We start from the raw sequence: 15,453 nt of genomic DNA on the forward strand, positions 1-15,453 counted from the left end.
TCTCCCCCCCTCCCCCCTCCTCGCTCCTTTACTGTGAGCGGTGAATAGAAATGTCAAGCTGTCAACTCTGGGGGTGTATAAGTAGATTGGCCATCCTTAGTTGGCCCTATGTGCCACTGCTGCTTTGCACTTCATTGTCACACCGCTCAATGTGGCGGTCCCACAAAGGGCTGAATCGCGGGGGCTGGCCCACATCAGACATGTCACATAAACGTTGTTTGGGCTGAGCAGTCACCCGCTCCCACACCCTTTTGTCTCTCTCCCCTCCTCTTCTTTCTCTTTCTCTCTCTATCTCTCTCTCTCTCTGTGTGCTAAAAGATGCACACTCTGCACTTTCCCCTGTGTGGAGTGTAAACCTCCCTGTCCACTCTCCCTGTTCGCTCCTCTCTGTTTTCATCTGTACTTCACCTCTGACTCATAGAGATGCCCCATGTCAACATCTCTGAATGATGATGTCATCGATGGCTTTAGAGAGATTGCTCAGTAAGGGCTCCTTTGTGTGGGGCTAGTCCCTGCTGTGGTCGCTGTCTGTCCTTACAAACACAAGACCCCCAAACCCAAAGTAGCCAGTCAAATACAGACATTATATTACATTACAATTCCACTATTCAGCAGTTGATATCTGCATTAATTAAACTACCATGGCCAGGAACAAAGCAGGAACAACTCCAGGCTGAAGTTATAACGGGAACCAGAGTTTGTCCTGGTATGGTCATATGATCCCGGGAAAACTCCTGGGCCTAGATATAACTACTAATGTTGGTGTAGGAAGTACATTGGAGAGAGAGATAGTTTACCGTAGTCCCTCTGCTGCTAGTTACAGTAGTGTGATCAAAGCGTGGCCGTGTGCAGGGATGTGGGTGACTCAGAGTGCTGTTGTCTTCAGGGGGTGGATGTCCCCACCAGGACACCGTAGACTCACAGTCATTCTCAGTTCACCACTACTCTACCTTGAATAATGAATTAGGCGGTGGTCTAAAAATACAACTACCTCTAAACGTCCCAGAATCCTCTTAAAGACACATCAGAATAACACTTTCCCTCTTCGGGGACTACTTCCTGGATGTGATTTATTCTGTCATGTTGTTTTGGTATTCCGTGATTGGAACACAGCAGAATGGGACTGTGGTGCTTTCATCATCTGTGGCCAGATGCCTGCCTGAACTCCTTAGGGATGTGAAATCATCACGGGCTGTTAACACTATTACTATGACTTGCCTTCAGCTAAAGAGACTTAAAGAGACACAGCTTCAGTGAACATGACTTGATTTAGTGATTAAGTTTCTTATAGTCTCAGCATTTCCTTAACAATATTGTGCCAATACTTGACCAACACTAGGCTGGCGAACTGATGGGGTATGAGAGACCAGATGACATATTGTCCTTGTTGCCCTTTGCCCATCATTGCTCCAGTATCTCATACCCCATCACATTGCCAGTATTATGGCCTTTAAGAAGCTTTGTACCACGGCTTGGCTAAATACTAAATTCTGATTAGTTGAGAGGGTGTTGATTATATACAATTACATAATGAACTCTACAATGAGAGTTAACTAAATAAAAGTTGATTCCTCGACCATCGGCCGTCATTAACAGAATTATAATATATATGTTTATATTCTTAATTCCATTCCTTTACTAGATTTGTGTGTATTGGGTATATGTTGTGTAATTTGTTAGATATTACTGCACTGTCGGAGCTAGAAGCACAAGCATTTCGCTACACCTGCAATAACATCTGCTAAAAATGTGTATGTGACCAAAAACATTTGATTTGATTTGATTGTTATGTCTGTTTCTATGTCATGTTTTTGACTGCTTATGTCACCTCTGTGCTCTGTCCAGTTGCTTCTGCAAAACTTCAACAGAGTGAGACGCTGCATCCTGTTCCTCATCAACGCTGGCTGCTACATCAATAGCTGCTTCGAATGGGACTCAACTCAGAGGAGCATCTTCTCCTTCCTGGTACTAATGCATATATTTACATGTACACACAGACATACTCACCTGCCACCTCCTAGTATTTACCCTTCAGAAATACAGTATGCAAATACATATACATAGACCTGTTATTAACTGTTATAAACACACACATACCTGCAGCTGCTCACACGTAGCTGCTCCAAACAATAGATGGTACTGACAGTATATACTCTTAATAACCAATAGATGGTACTTATATACTCATAACCAATAGATGGTACTTATATACTCTTAACCAACATATGGTACTTATATACTCTTAACCAATATATGGTACTTATATACTCTTAACCAATATATGGCACTTATATACTCATAACCAATAGATGGTACTTTTATACTCATAACCAATAAATGGTACTTATATACTTTTAACCATTATATGGCACTTATATACTCTTAACCAATATATGGCACTTATATACTCATAACTAATAGATGGTACTTATATACTCTTAACCAATATATGGAACTTATATACTCATAACCAATATATGGTACTTATATACTCAACATCAATAGATGGTACTTATATACTCTTAACCAATATATGGTACTTATATACTCATAACCAATAGGTGGTACTTATATACTCATAACCAATAGATGGTACTTATATACTCATAACCAATAGGTGGTACTTATATACTCATAACCAATAGATGGTACTTATATACTCATAACCAATAGATGGTACTTATATACTCAAAATCAATAGATGATACTTATATACTCTTAACCAATATATGGTACTTATATACTCATAACCAATAGATGGTACTTATATACTCATAACCAATAGATGGTACTTATATACTCATATACTTATCTTCTTACATACTTATATAATTTGTGGGCAGTGTACACATAGCCTGTCTTCTCTCTCTCTCTCTCTCTCTCTCTCTCTCTCTCTCTCTCTCTCTCTCTCTCTCTCTCTCTCTGTCTCTGTCTCTGTCTCTCTTTCTCTGTCTCTGTCTCGCTCTCTCTGTATTTCTCTCTGTCTCTCTTTCTCTCTGTATCTCTCTCTCTCTGTCTCTATCTATCTCTCTCTCTCTCTCTGTCTCTCTGTCTCCCTCTGTCTCTCTTTGTCTCTCTCTTTCTTTCTCTCTCTCGCTCTATCTGTCTCGTCTCTCTCTCTGTCTGTCTCTCTCTCTGTCTCTCTGTTCCTCTCTCTATCTCTCTTTCTCTCTGTTCCTCTCTCTGTCTCTCTGTATCTCTCTCTCTTTCTCTCTCTCTTTCTCTCTCCATCTCTCAATTTTTCAATTAAATTAAATGTGCTTTATTGGCATGACGTAACAATGAACATTTTGTCAAAGCTTACTTTGGATATTTACAAAATGAAAAATAATGTGAATCAAAATTGTCAACGGGACAACAGTAACAACAATAACCAAGGCTCAAAATAACCATACATTGAACAATAACAATAGCCATATAGTAGAGTACATGTGCAGGTTGACACTGTCCCTCAACTTATGGCAGGCAGCAATGCAGTGCGCTGCCAACCCACAGCTCTCTGTGCCCCCCCCCCCCCCCCCAACAGGACGGGTAGCCTACTCTCATCAGAGAGGTCTTTGAAACCTTGAATAAGGGTTTCAAATTTTGAGAAATTACACTCTCTAATTGTTTTATATTTTTCACATTTTGTCAGGAAATGCAGCTCTGTCTCAGGTTCTGCTGTTGTGCAGTGGTTGCACAGCCTTTCCTCTACAGGGAGCCAGGTTTTCCTGTGTCCACCCTTCTCAATGGCAAGGCTGTGCTCACTGAGCCTGTACTTTGTCAAGGTTTTTCTAAGGTTTTGATCAGGAACCATGGTCAAATATTTTTGTATTTATTTTACCTTTATTTAGCCACGGTGTACTGTCGATTTAGGGCCAGATAGCACTGCATTTTGCTTTGTGCTTGTGTTTCCCAATAAGCAATGTAGTTTTGTTTTGACTCTGTTGTAATTTGGTTTATTCTTATTGATTGGATGTTCTGGTCCTGAGGCTTCAGTGTGTTAGTAGAACAAGTTTGTGAACTCAGCCCCAGGACCAGCTGGATGAGGGGACTCTTTTCTTTGCTCAGCTCTTGGCATTGCAGGGCGTGGTAATGATATGAGAGGGGGTCACTGTATTTTAGATGTTTCCAAAACTTAATTGCTCTTTTTGAGTTTTTATTATTAGTGGATATTGGCCTAATTCTGCCCTGCGTACATTGTTTGTAGTTTTCCTCTGGACATGTAGGAGAATCTTACAGAACTCTGCATGCAGGGTTTCAATGAGGTGTTTGTCCCACTTGATGAAATCTTGTTTTGCAAGTGGACCCCATACCTCGCTGCCATAAAGTGCAATTGGTTCAATTACATATTCAATTAGTTTTAGCCAAATTTGAATAGGTATTTCAATTTGAATTCGCTTTTTAATGGCGTAGAATGCCCTGCGTGCTTTCTCCCTCAGTTCATTCACTGCCTCATTAAGGTGTCCAGTTGAGCTTATTTTTAAGTAATTTTAAGTAATTGTAGTGTGTGCAGTACTCTATATATTTTGTACCAATTGAGAACTTTGGTCTAATTCCCTGAGATCTGGATCTTCTCTGGAAAATCTTGATTTTAGTCTTTTTGGGGTTCACTGCCTGGGCTCAGGTCTGGCAGTACTGCTCTAGCAGGTCCAGGCTCTGCTGTAGGCCATGTGCTGTGGGTGACAGCAGGCATAGGTCATCTGCGAAGAGTTGGTATTTAACCTCTGAATTGTGGAGACTAACACCAGGGGCTGAGGATTTTTCTAGAATAGTGGCCAATTCGTTGATGTAAATATTGAAGAGTGCAGGGCTCAGATTGCAACCCTGGCGAAGCCCCCGCCCCTGGTTAAAGAATTCTGTTATTTTCTTGCCAATTTTAATGCTGCACGTATTGCCAGTATACATTGATTTAATTATGTCATATGTTTTACCCCCTACACCACTTTCAATAACTTTGTAGAACAGTCCTGTATGCCAAATAGAATCAAATGCTTTTTGGAAGTCGATAAAGCATGCGTATATTTTGGTATTATTTTGGCGGACATGTTTATCTATCAGGGTGTGTAGGGTGTAAATATGATCAGTCGTGCAATGTTTTGGTATAAATCCAATTGGGCTTTTACTCAAGACATTGTGCTTATTAAGGAAGTTTAGAACTCTTACATTTATAATAGTACAGAAAACCTTCCCCAGGTTACTGTTCACACAAATGCCTCTGTAATTGTTAGGGTCAAATTTGTCTCCGTTCTCTCTCTTTGTATCTCTCTCTCTTTCTCTCTATTTCTCTTTCTCTCTCTTTCTCTGTCTCTCTTTCTCGCTTACTCTCTCTGTCTCTCTTTCTCTCTCTGCATGCTGGGAGTGTTGCTGCATGCTGGTAATTGTATGGGTGAGTGCCAGTGGTGTCTGGAGTTAGATCGCCTGTGTTTCTTTTTGTTTCCTTTTCTTGGTGGTTTTCCTTGTTTTATGCATGATTAAGGGTTTTTTCACCGGTAGAATTAGGTATGTTGTATTTCTTGTTGGAATTGCCCTGGTTTTGGTAGGGATGGCGACCCACATGGGGACGCCGTCCCTGTCACTTCGGCACAGCTTCAGATGTGTTACTGAAACTACTGTCACTGTGGAGGAGTTTCTGGTCGCTGTAGGAGAGAAGGTAGGCTATCAAAATGTTTTGTGGATTAATAAAGCGGTGGTGGTTTTTCTTAAAGAAGAGCGTCTTGTCGATCAGATGGTTGAGCATGGTGTACTTCTTAAAGGTATTTTTATTGAAGTTACGCCCCTTTTTTCTCCGTCAACAAGGATGACTATTTCCAATGTACCGCCTTTAATTCCCAATGAGCTATTGGAGCATGAGTCATTGCGGTTTGGGAAGTTTGCAAGTTCAATTAACATTGTTCTGCTGGGTTGCAAACACCCGGCTCTGAAACAGGTTATGTCGTTTTGGCGACAGGTGTTTATGTTTTTGGACTCATCGGAGCAGACTTTAGAGTTGTCGTTTGAAGTCAAGTATAACAACAGACTGTATATGGCTTATGCTAGTATGGGTAGTCAACAATGTTTTGAGTGTGGGGATGTTGGCCGTAAGCGACATGCTTGCCCGAAAAGGGAGAAGGCGGAGAGTGGGATGCAGGTGTTCCTCGTAATGCCTGGGCCCACTGATGTAGGGAGAGTTGAGCTGACAGTGGTAGAGCAGCCATAAGCACCTGTTTCTGCATAAGCACCTGTTGTTTGTGTTGAGGGTACGGAGTTGCAGCTTGTACCAGAGGGGAACATAGCATCTGATGTGCAGCAGAAAAATAGGGTTGTAGGATGTACGGATGGATCTGGGGAGCCATTTCCCCAGACTGGTGAGGAGATGCCCAGTACGAGTAATGGGGTACAGGAGGGGGTTCAGGTCTGGCTAGTCTCCCAGGCAGGGGAGGAGATGCCCAGTACGAGTGATGGGGTGCAAGCGGGGAGTGTTGAGAGGAATGTGACAGAGGCGAGTCAGGGGTCTGTGGCCTCAGTTGAGGAGGATTAGGAGAGGGATCTGGACATGTCTGATATCTCTGTTGATGTGATAGCAACTGGCGATGACTCAATTTACAATCTAGGTGAGGAAAATGGGTTCCTGGACTGGACTTTTGGGAAATCTGTTAAATTGGCATATTTTTTTCATGTTGTTAAGTTTGTGAGGTCAGCTGTGGTGTTACAGAAGACGGTGGGGTTAGACCAGTTGAGTGTGAAGAAGCGTTTCCGCTTGAGGAAATTTGTTACTGCTGTCTCGGCAGCAAAAGGTGGTGGGAAACGTGGTTAGGATAAGAGAATATTAAAACAGTGATGATTATCATTCCTCATAGGGTGCTTTTTTCTCTTTGTCTGGTTTCTCTGTGGTTTCTTCTGTTTTTCCTTTCTCTTTTCTATATGGAGATACTAAGAGTAGATTCTCTCAATATTAATGGGGGAAGGGACAGGAATAAGAGGGCTTGGGTATTAGAAGTAATACAACAGAAAAGGCTTAATGTCATTTTTTTTCTACAGGAGATACATAGTGATGAGGCTAATGAGGTTGACGGGGGTATGTTGTGGGAGGGGCAGCATATACTCAGTCATGGTACTAATTTCAGTGCTGGGATGGCAATTTTGTTTTCTTCAGGCTTAGGGGTGACTGTGGAATCTACAACAGAGATTGTCAAGTGCCGGGGTTTATTGGTCAAGGCGGATGTTATATATACAGTTGAAGTCGGAAGTTTACATACACTTAGGTTGGAGTCATTAAAACTTGTTTTTCAACCACTCCACAAATTTCTTGTTAACAAACTATAGTTTTGGCAAGTTGGTTAGGACATCTACTTTGTGCATGACACAAGTAATTTTTCCAACAATTGTTTACAGAAAGATTATTTCACTTATAACTCACTGTATCACAATTCCAGTGGGTCAGAAGTTTACATACACTAAGTTGACTGTGCCTTTAAACAGCTTGGAAAATTCCAGAAAATTGTCATGGCTCTAGAAGCTTCTGATAGGCTAATTGACATAATTTGAGTCAATTGGATGTGTACCTGTGGATGTATTTCAAGGCCTACCTACTTAGTGCCTCTTTGCTTGACATCATGGGAAAATCTAAAGAAATCAGCCAAGACCTCAGAAAAAAATTGTAGACCTACATAAGTCTGGTTCATCCTTGGGAGAAATTTCCAAATGCCTGAAGGTACCACGTTCATCTGTACAAACAATAGCACGCAAGTATAAACACCATGGGACCACGTAGCCATCATACCGCTCAGGAAGGAGACGTGTTCTGTCTCCTAGAGATGAACATACTTTGGTGCGAAAAGTGCAAATCAATCCTAGAACAACAGCAAAGGACCTTGTGAAGATGCTGGAGGAAACAGGCACAAAAGTATCTATATCCACAGTAAAACAAGTCCTATATCGACATAACCTGAAAGGCCGCTCAGCAAGGAAGAAGCCACTGCTCCAAACCCGCCATAAAAAAAGCCAGACTATGGTTTGCAACTGCACATGGGGACAAAGATCGTACTTTTTGGAGAAATGTCCTCTGGTCTGATGAAACAAAAATAGAACTGTTTGGCCATAATGACCATCGTTATGTGTGGAGGAAAAAGGGAGAGGCTTGCAAGACGAAGACCACCATCCCAACCATGAAGCACGGGGGTGGCAGCATCATGTTGTGGGTGTGCTTTGCTGCAGGAGGGACTGGTGCACTTCACAAAATAGATGGCATCATGAGGAGGAAAATGATGTGGATATATTGAAGCAACATCTCAAGACATCAGTCAGGAAGTTAAAGCTTGGTCGGAAATGGGTCTTCCAAATGGACAATGACCCCAAGCATACTTCCAAAGTTGTGGCAAAATGGCTTAAGAACAAGAAAGTCAAGGTATTGGAGTGGCCATCACAAAGCCCTGACCTCGATCCCATAGATAATTTGTGGGCAAAACTGAGAAAGCATGTGCAAGCAAGGAGGCCCACAAACCTGATTCAGTTACACCAGCTCTGTCAGTAGGAATTGGCCAAAATTCACCCAACTTACTGTGGGAAGCTTGTGGAAGGCTACCCGAAACGTTTGACCCAAGTTAAAGAATTTAAAGGCAATGCTACCCAGTACTAATTGAGTGTATGTAAACTTCTGACCCATTGGGAATGTGATGAAAGAAATAAAAGCTGAAATAAATAATACTCTCTAACTATTATTCTGACATTTCACATTCTTAAAATAGAGTGGTGATCTTAACTGACCTAAGACAGGGAATTTATACTAGGATTAAATGTCAGGAATTGTGAAAAACTGAGTTTAAATGTATTTGGCTAAGGTGTATGTAAACTTCCGACTTCAACTGTATATAAAAAAATGTATTTTCCTAATGAGCGTATTACTGTATTTGATCAAATAAAGGAAACCTTAAGACAGTGTGACCAAGAGGGGTTTATGGTTTTAGAGTGGGAATGGAACTGTACAGTGGATTTTACTGTTGATCGCACTGCTGAATAACCTCACCTGCGGTCAGCTACTTGTCTGTCTGGTCTATTTAACTAAGTTTGAGCTTTCTGATATGTGGAGAGTAAGAAAAATAGAGGGCTATTAAATTACATTTTGAGTCCTTGAGACAATGGTGGGAGGTTGGGAAGGCCCATATATGTGAGTTTTTTTCAACCTTATACTGCTGTCTCGTATTGAATTTAAAGAGAACAGGACATCAAATCCATTGAATTGAAGTTGCTCACTCAGAATGACCTCGGACTAGTCATGAACTTACAGTACAGGAGACATGAACAGGTCGTTTTTACATGAAAGAGTGAAGGGTGACTTGATTAGGTCTCGCTTTGCTACCCTCAAAGATATGGATGCTCCTAGCATTTTTTTTTACCAAGGGCATTTGACGTTGCAACGCAAACAGATGTCTGCCTTCGTCTCCTTGATGGGAAGGTGACCACGGATGACGGTGAGATGCGCCAACATGCCGTGGATTTCTACTCTGCCCTCTACAAGGCGGAGGATTGTGATCCTCTGTGTGCTGAACAGTTGTTACATGGATTTCCTCAATTGGGCCCTGAGCAGACAGCTGCTTTGGACTCTGACATTACTGACATCAGATTGAGCCCCTGGCATCAATGGTTTACAATCTGATTTCTAGAAGCACTTTTGGGGGTCTATTGGGGGGGATTTTTATGAAGTGGTCTGTGTGTCTTTTCATGAGGGTTCTCTTCCTGTATGCTGTCAACATGGTGTGTTGTCATTGTTGCCATACCACAATCTTATTTTGGGGCCGATATTAAATACATTTTCTACTGTAGGTAGCGTTAGCTACCGTTAGTCGGCTGTACCTATGCCAAAACTCCGGTATTTTTCAGGCCATAACTTGTTTTCCTCTTTTTTTTTTTAAATAGTGAACTGACATGTTTTGCCATGGCTGTCTTGTCTCTCTGCAGCAGAAAAATATATGGTGAGCAATATGTTTGGAACAAAAAAAATCGCATTAAAATCACAGTATCTAATCGCAATACATATTGTATCGACACCTAAGTATCGTGATAATCCCTTGCAATTCCCAGCCCTAGTACAAACTGGACTTTAGCATAGTCTTTACACCCTGTGGTATAGCATGGCATGCTGCTGTGTGTTCAATCTGAAGACGCATACGCTCGGCTATCACCACACCTGACCCAAACACCACTTTGTCCGATTATTACACAGGTTAATATGTGTGTGAAATATTGATATGAGCATTCTGCCTGTCTGTGTTAGCATTTAGCACTGCAGTTTGAAGACGCTGTAACTAGTGGGTTAAAGAAAGGTGTTCTTTACATTCTCAGATTCCTGGTGGAAGGTGTTTAACTTTATGGCGGTGTCCCCAGAGGGACATGAGATATGGCTCCCTTCTTGTCTCTCTCTCTCTCTCTCTCTCTCTCTCTCTCTCTCTCTCTCTCTCTCTCTCTCTCTCTCTCTCTCTCTCTCTCTCTCTCTCTCTCTCTCTCTCTCTCACTATGTGTAACAATGTGCAAATAGGAAGTGCAGCTCAGTGCCCACCTCAATAGCAAGGCTATACTCACTGAGTCTGTACATAGTCAAAGATTTCCTTTATTTTGTCACAGTTGTCAGCATTCTAGTTTGCTCTGTTTTTTGTTAATTATTTCCAATGTGTAATTTTTTTACAGCCCTAACCCATACTATAACCCTAACCTTAACACTTACCATAACCCTAACCTTAACCTGTAACTCTAGCCCAAAGCTAACTCCTAACCCTAAACCTAACCACTATAACCTCTTACACACACACACACACACACACACACACAACACACAGTAATGTAATCCCTCTCTGTGTTAGATTAGTGTGCAGACAGATCCAGTCTAGTGAGCTAACAGGTACAAACCCTTTCTTACTGCCTCCAGATTGTTCTTCCGCTCTCCTTCTCCCCGTATCTGTGCGCCTCATCCATTAGCGCCAACTGCGATTAGAGACGTGTGTGTGTGAGGTAACTGAGCCCCCCCATCACACACCACCAGAGCACCCCCACCCAGCCCCGGCAGAGAACCAGCCACTGTTGCAATACTGGCACAGTGGGCTGGGCTGGAGTTACCTCCCATCCCACGCCACGGGTGGTGTGGGGGGGGTTGGGTGGGGGGTAAGCTTCTGCTTCCTCTCTACCTGAACACCTGCAAGCTGAGACCCAGCCCCCATCCCCATCCCCTCCTTGTTTCTCCTCTCTCCACCACTCTCATCCCCCCTTCCCTCTCTGCCTGTGAGCTGGGGCCATTGTGGGGGTTGGTGGTGTTGAGTTCTGTTTAGTGGCTCATGCCAGATCTCCCCGCGGCCCCTGAAAGACAAGGCTGTTATTGCTCCAGGGACCGCAGGCCTCAGCAACTCTTCCTCCAAACAAATTTGCTGTAACTTTATATGCAATTGGGCCTTGAATTGGGAGCAAATAGAGCAGGCTTTGTGATGCCCAGAAGGGTGAGGAGGGTAGGAGACGGGGGTTGTTTGGAAGGCAGTGGAAATGATACCAGGCTCTTTTATTTGTGGAGAAGTAGGACTCTTATCAGTGGGAGAGCCCCAGACAAGGGAGTTACTTCTGCAGGAAACTGGAGCACCTATCACCTGCTTTGCATTTAGATCAAAATAAAAAAAGAGAAGAACCTATGCACACACACTCCTCTCCAGGTCCATGTAAATTGCTCCTTTGACTCCACGTGAGAAAGCTAGCTAACTTTTACCATCAGAAGTGTGCATTTATTTTACTTTTATTTATTTAGGCAAGTCAGTTAACAAATTCTTATTTACAATGAGGGCCTACCCCGGCCAAACCCGGACAACCTGGGCCAATTGTGTGCCGCCCAATCACGGACGGATGTGATACTGGAATCAAACCAGAGACTGTTGTGATGCCTCTTGTACTGAGATGCAGTGCCTTAGACTGCTGCGCCACTCGGGAGCCCTCTCCTGAGTTTTTGCCCTAGAGCAATGGACAGCTTGAAACAGATCAACTATAAATGTTTTACTACCTTTCTAACTGAAAAAATGAGGGAAAGTGAAATACAATGACATGTTGATTCAGAGGACACTGTGGGGTCTGGGGTTTAATTTTCATAGACAGAAGGACATCTGCAGATGGGAATGTGTTAATCAATTATCTCTGTTTTATTCTCATTCATGGACACGGTTGCTATTACAGGACACTTTGACCATTTGTGGGTGTCTTTGGTTAAGTGTCTATTACAGATTGCTTGTTGTTATGGACATATTTGGTTCTATGTTTTGGATGTGATGTCCAACTTCTTCTTACTAAACATAAAACAGCTCTTTGTCTCCCCAGCAGGGGGCAGTCTAGTACCACAGAATGGGACTGTCCTGTCCAGCCAAATAGGACATGTACAGGCTTCCTGTCAGAACATGACTTGTTCTTTATTTGCTATCTGGTAGCGGACGGCTAGTATCTGGATGGATATCCATGTAGTAAAGATAAAGCCAACTTAACTCTGAAATCCAAACGTCTGTTGACTTCTGGCGAGGGGAGTTAGACTAGTACACGCTCAATGTACTCCAAAGCACTTCATACGTTCCCCAAGAGCTCCATATCCGAGCCGTAAAGCCGAGCAGCGGAGCACTGTTTAGTAAACCACATAATGCCAAAACTATAAAGCCCCAATCTTCCACCTTCATCAAAATGTAATAGATGAATGAAACACTCATCTGTTCCTGATCGGATTATATTCCTAAATCTGTGCCTTCTGTGCTTTTGATAAGGGAATGCCTTTTTTAAGTTATGAATATTATTCATTGTGTTCAAATTTTATATATATGGATTGACTACATATAAATGAAATAATCATTGAGAGTTTAACATGAATATCTGTTCACTGTATGTTTCCACTGTCTAGTAGTTTGTAGAAATAACCAAATGTTTTTTTGAATACTTCAAGTTTGCTTTATTGCTTTTTACAAATGCACATGGAATGTTTTATATCATGTTCAATGTAAACATATTCTCTTATAAAACAATAATCATGCAATGGAGGTAGGTACCTAAAAAGTATTTTCAAAAGTTTTTAATTGAAGTACATTTTCTTACCTTATTTTGTATTCAGTGCTATTTTTTTATGGCCGGTTTGCTTTCATTTGGAAACAACCCAAATATCTATTAGGTAGACCATATACTCTGAGATGCCATCATTGACTTGATGCTAAAGCTGATACAGCTTCCATTTTGACATTCTTTCACATGAAAAATAATTTGAAAATAATTTTAATCCATATATCATTTGTTAACGTAAATCAAATAAATGACTTAATAGCATCTTACACTGATGCCATGTTGAGGGTGAGTTTAGTAGATAAAGGAAACACTGGATTGCTCTCCTTTCAGTGTGCGACAAATAGGAGATGATCCTTAGCATTGTATTCTATTTTCTTCTATCTTATACCTATACTACCAGGAATAAACTAGAGGGGGTTTATGTGATTTAATATATATATATATAACCTTTATTTAATTAGGCAAGTCAGTTAAGAACAAATTCTTATTTACAATGACGGCCTACCCCGGCCAAACCCTCACCTAACCCGGACGACGCTGGGCCAATTGTGCGCCGCCCTATGGGACTCCCGATCACGGACGGTTGTGATACAGCCCAGGATCAAACCAGGGTCTGCAGTGACACCTCCAGCACTGCGATGCAGTGCCTTAAACAGCTGCATGTTTGGAATGCAAACATGCATGCACACGCACAGGCACACACACGCAAATGCACACACACACACACACACACACACACACACACACACACACACACACACACAATCTATACCATGTGAGGTTGGTTGAGTTCTCACAATCAGGAGGATGTCAAAACAGAAGTTAAGGAAGGGATGGAGCAAGCTGTGTGTCTCTAAGTCTAGCACTGCCGCTCAAAACACCAGCCTGTGAGCTGTGTGTGGGTAGCTCTGAAAATACATGTGTTTACACACACACACACACACACACACACACACACACACACACACACACACACACACACACACACACACAAAAGCACATACACCGTATAGCCACACACCTGAGATTCTGAAAAAGTTTTTTTCCTTTCTCCGGTCACAGACCTCCATGGCTGATTCCCTCTCCTTCCTCCCCAGGCAGAGAGAGTCTCAGTAGGGAAGCGATGGGGGGGGTCTCCTGGTCCTGGGGAAAGGTCCCGGCGCTGCAGTCTTCTCTCCCCAGCCGAGGCGAGGGGCTGTGAGACGGGGCAGGCTTGGCCTCTGATGGGCCGGGGTGTCGGGTTCCTCCAGCTGTCAGTCACAGCCTCACCCAGAGCTAGAATAACTAAATAGGGAGGGATGAGGTGGACGACAGGTTAAATAACCCCAGGCAGAGGGAAACTAGACGGACACAGACAGACACACCACACATGCACACACATGCACACACACACACCACACACCAGAGACGCACACACACACACACACACACACACACACACACACACACACACACACACACACACACACACACACACACACACACACACACACACACACACACACACACACACACACCAGAGACACACACACACCAGAGACGCACACACACACACAGACACACACACCACACACCAGAGACGCACACACACACACACCACACACCAGGGACACACACACACACCAGAGACGCACACACACAAACACACCACACACCAGATACACACACACACACACACACAGACACACACACCAGGGACACACACACACACCAGAGACGCACACACACAAACACACCACACACCAGATACGCACACACTCACATACCACACACCAGAGACGCACACACACCACACACACACACACACACACACACACACACACACACACACACACACACACACACACACACACCTACTCGTTCCAGGGTTTGTCTTTATTTTTACTGATTTCAACATTGCAGAATAGGAGTGAAGACATCAAAACTATGAAATAACACGGAATCATGTAGTAACCAAAAAAGTTTTAAACAAATCAAAATATATTTTATATTTGAGATTCTTTAAAGTAGCCACCCTTTGCCTTGATGACAGCTTTGCACACTGTTGGCATTCTCTCAACCAGCCTCAGCAGGAAACCGTGTCGAACAATCTTGAAGGAATCCCTACATGTGCTGAGCACTTGTTGGCCGCTTTTCCTTCACTCTGCGGTCCAATTAATCTCAATTGGGTTGATGTCGGGTGATTGTGGAGGCCAGGTCATCTGATGCAGCACTTGATCAAATAGCTCTTACACAGCCTGAAGGTGTGTTTTGGTTCATTGTCTTGTTGATAAACAAATGATAGTCCCACTAAGCGCAAACCAGATGGGATGGTGCTTTTCTGCAGAATGTTGTGGTAGCCATGCTGGTTAAGTGTGCCTTGAATTCTAAATAAATCACAGACAGTGTCACCAGCAAAGCACCCCCACACCATCACACCTCCTCCTCCATGCT

General features: G+C 42.8%; 1 protein-coding gene across 1 annotated transcript in view; it reads left to right on the plus strand.

Moving 5' to 3' along the window:
- LOC106585748 (multiple C2 and transmembrane domain-containing protein 1) overlaps window positions 1-15,453 on the plus strand; it is a 146,414-nt gene that overhangs the window by 72,485 nt on the left and 58,476 nt on the right. Inside the window, exon 13 of the mRNA XM_045707019.1 lies at window positions 1,846-1,965. Within this exon, the coding sequence (XP_045562975.1) occupies window positions 1,846-1,965 (120 nt within the window). The remainder of the gene's footprint in view (window positions 1-1,845; window positions 1,966-15,453) is intronic.

Source organism: Salmo salar, chromosome ssa24, assembly GCF_905237065.1.
Source record: "Salmo salar chromosome ssa24, Ssal_v3.1, whole genome shotgun sequence".
NCBI lineage: Eukaryota > Metazoa > Chordata > Actinopteri > Salmoniformes > Salmonidae > Salmo > Salmo salar.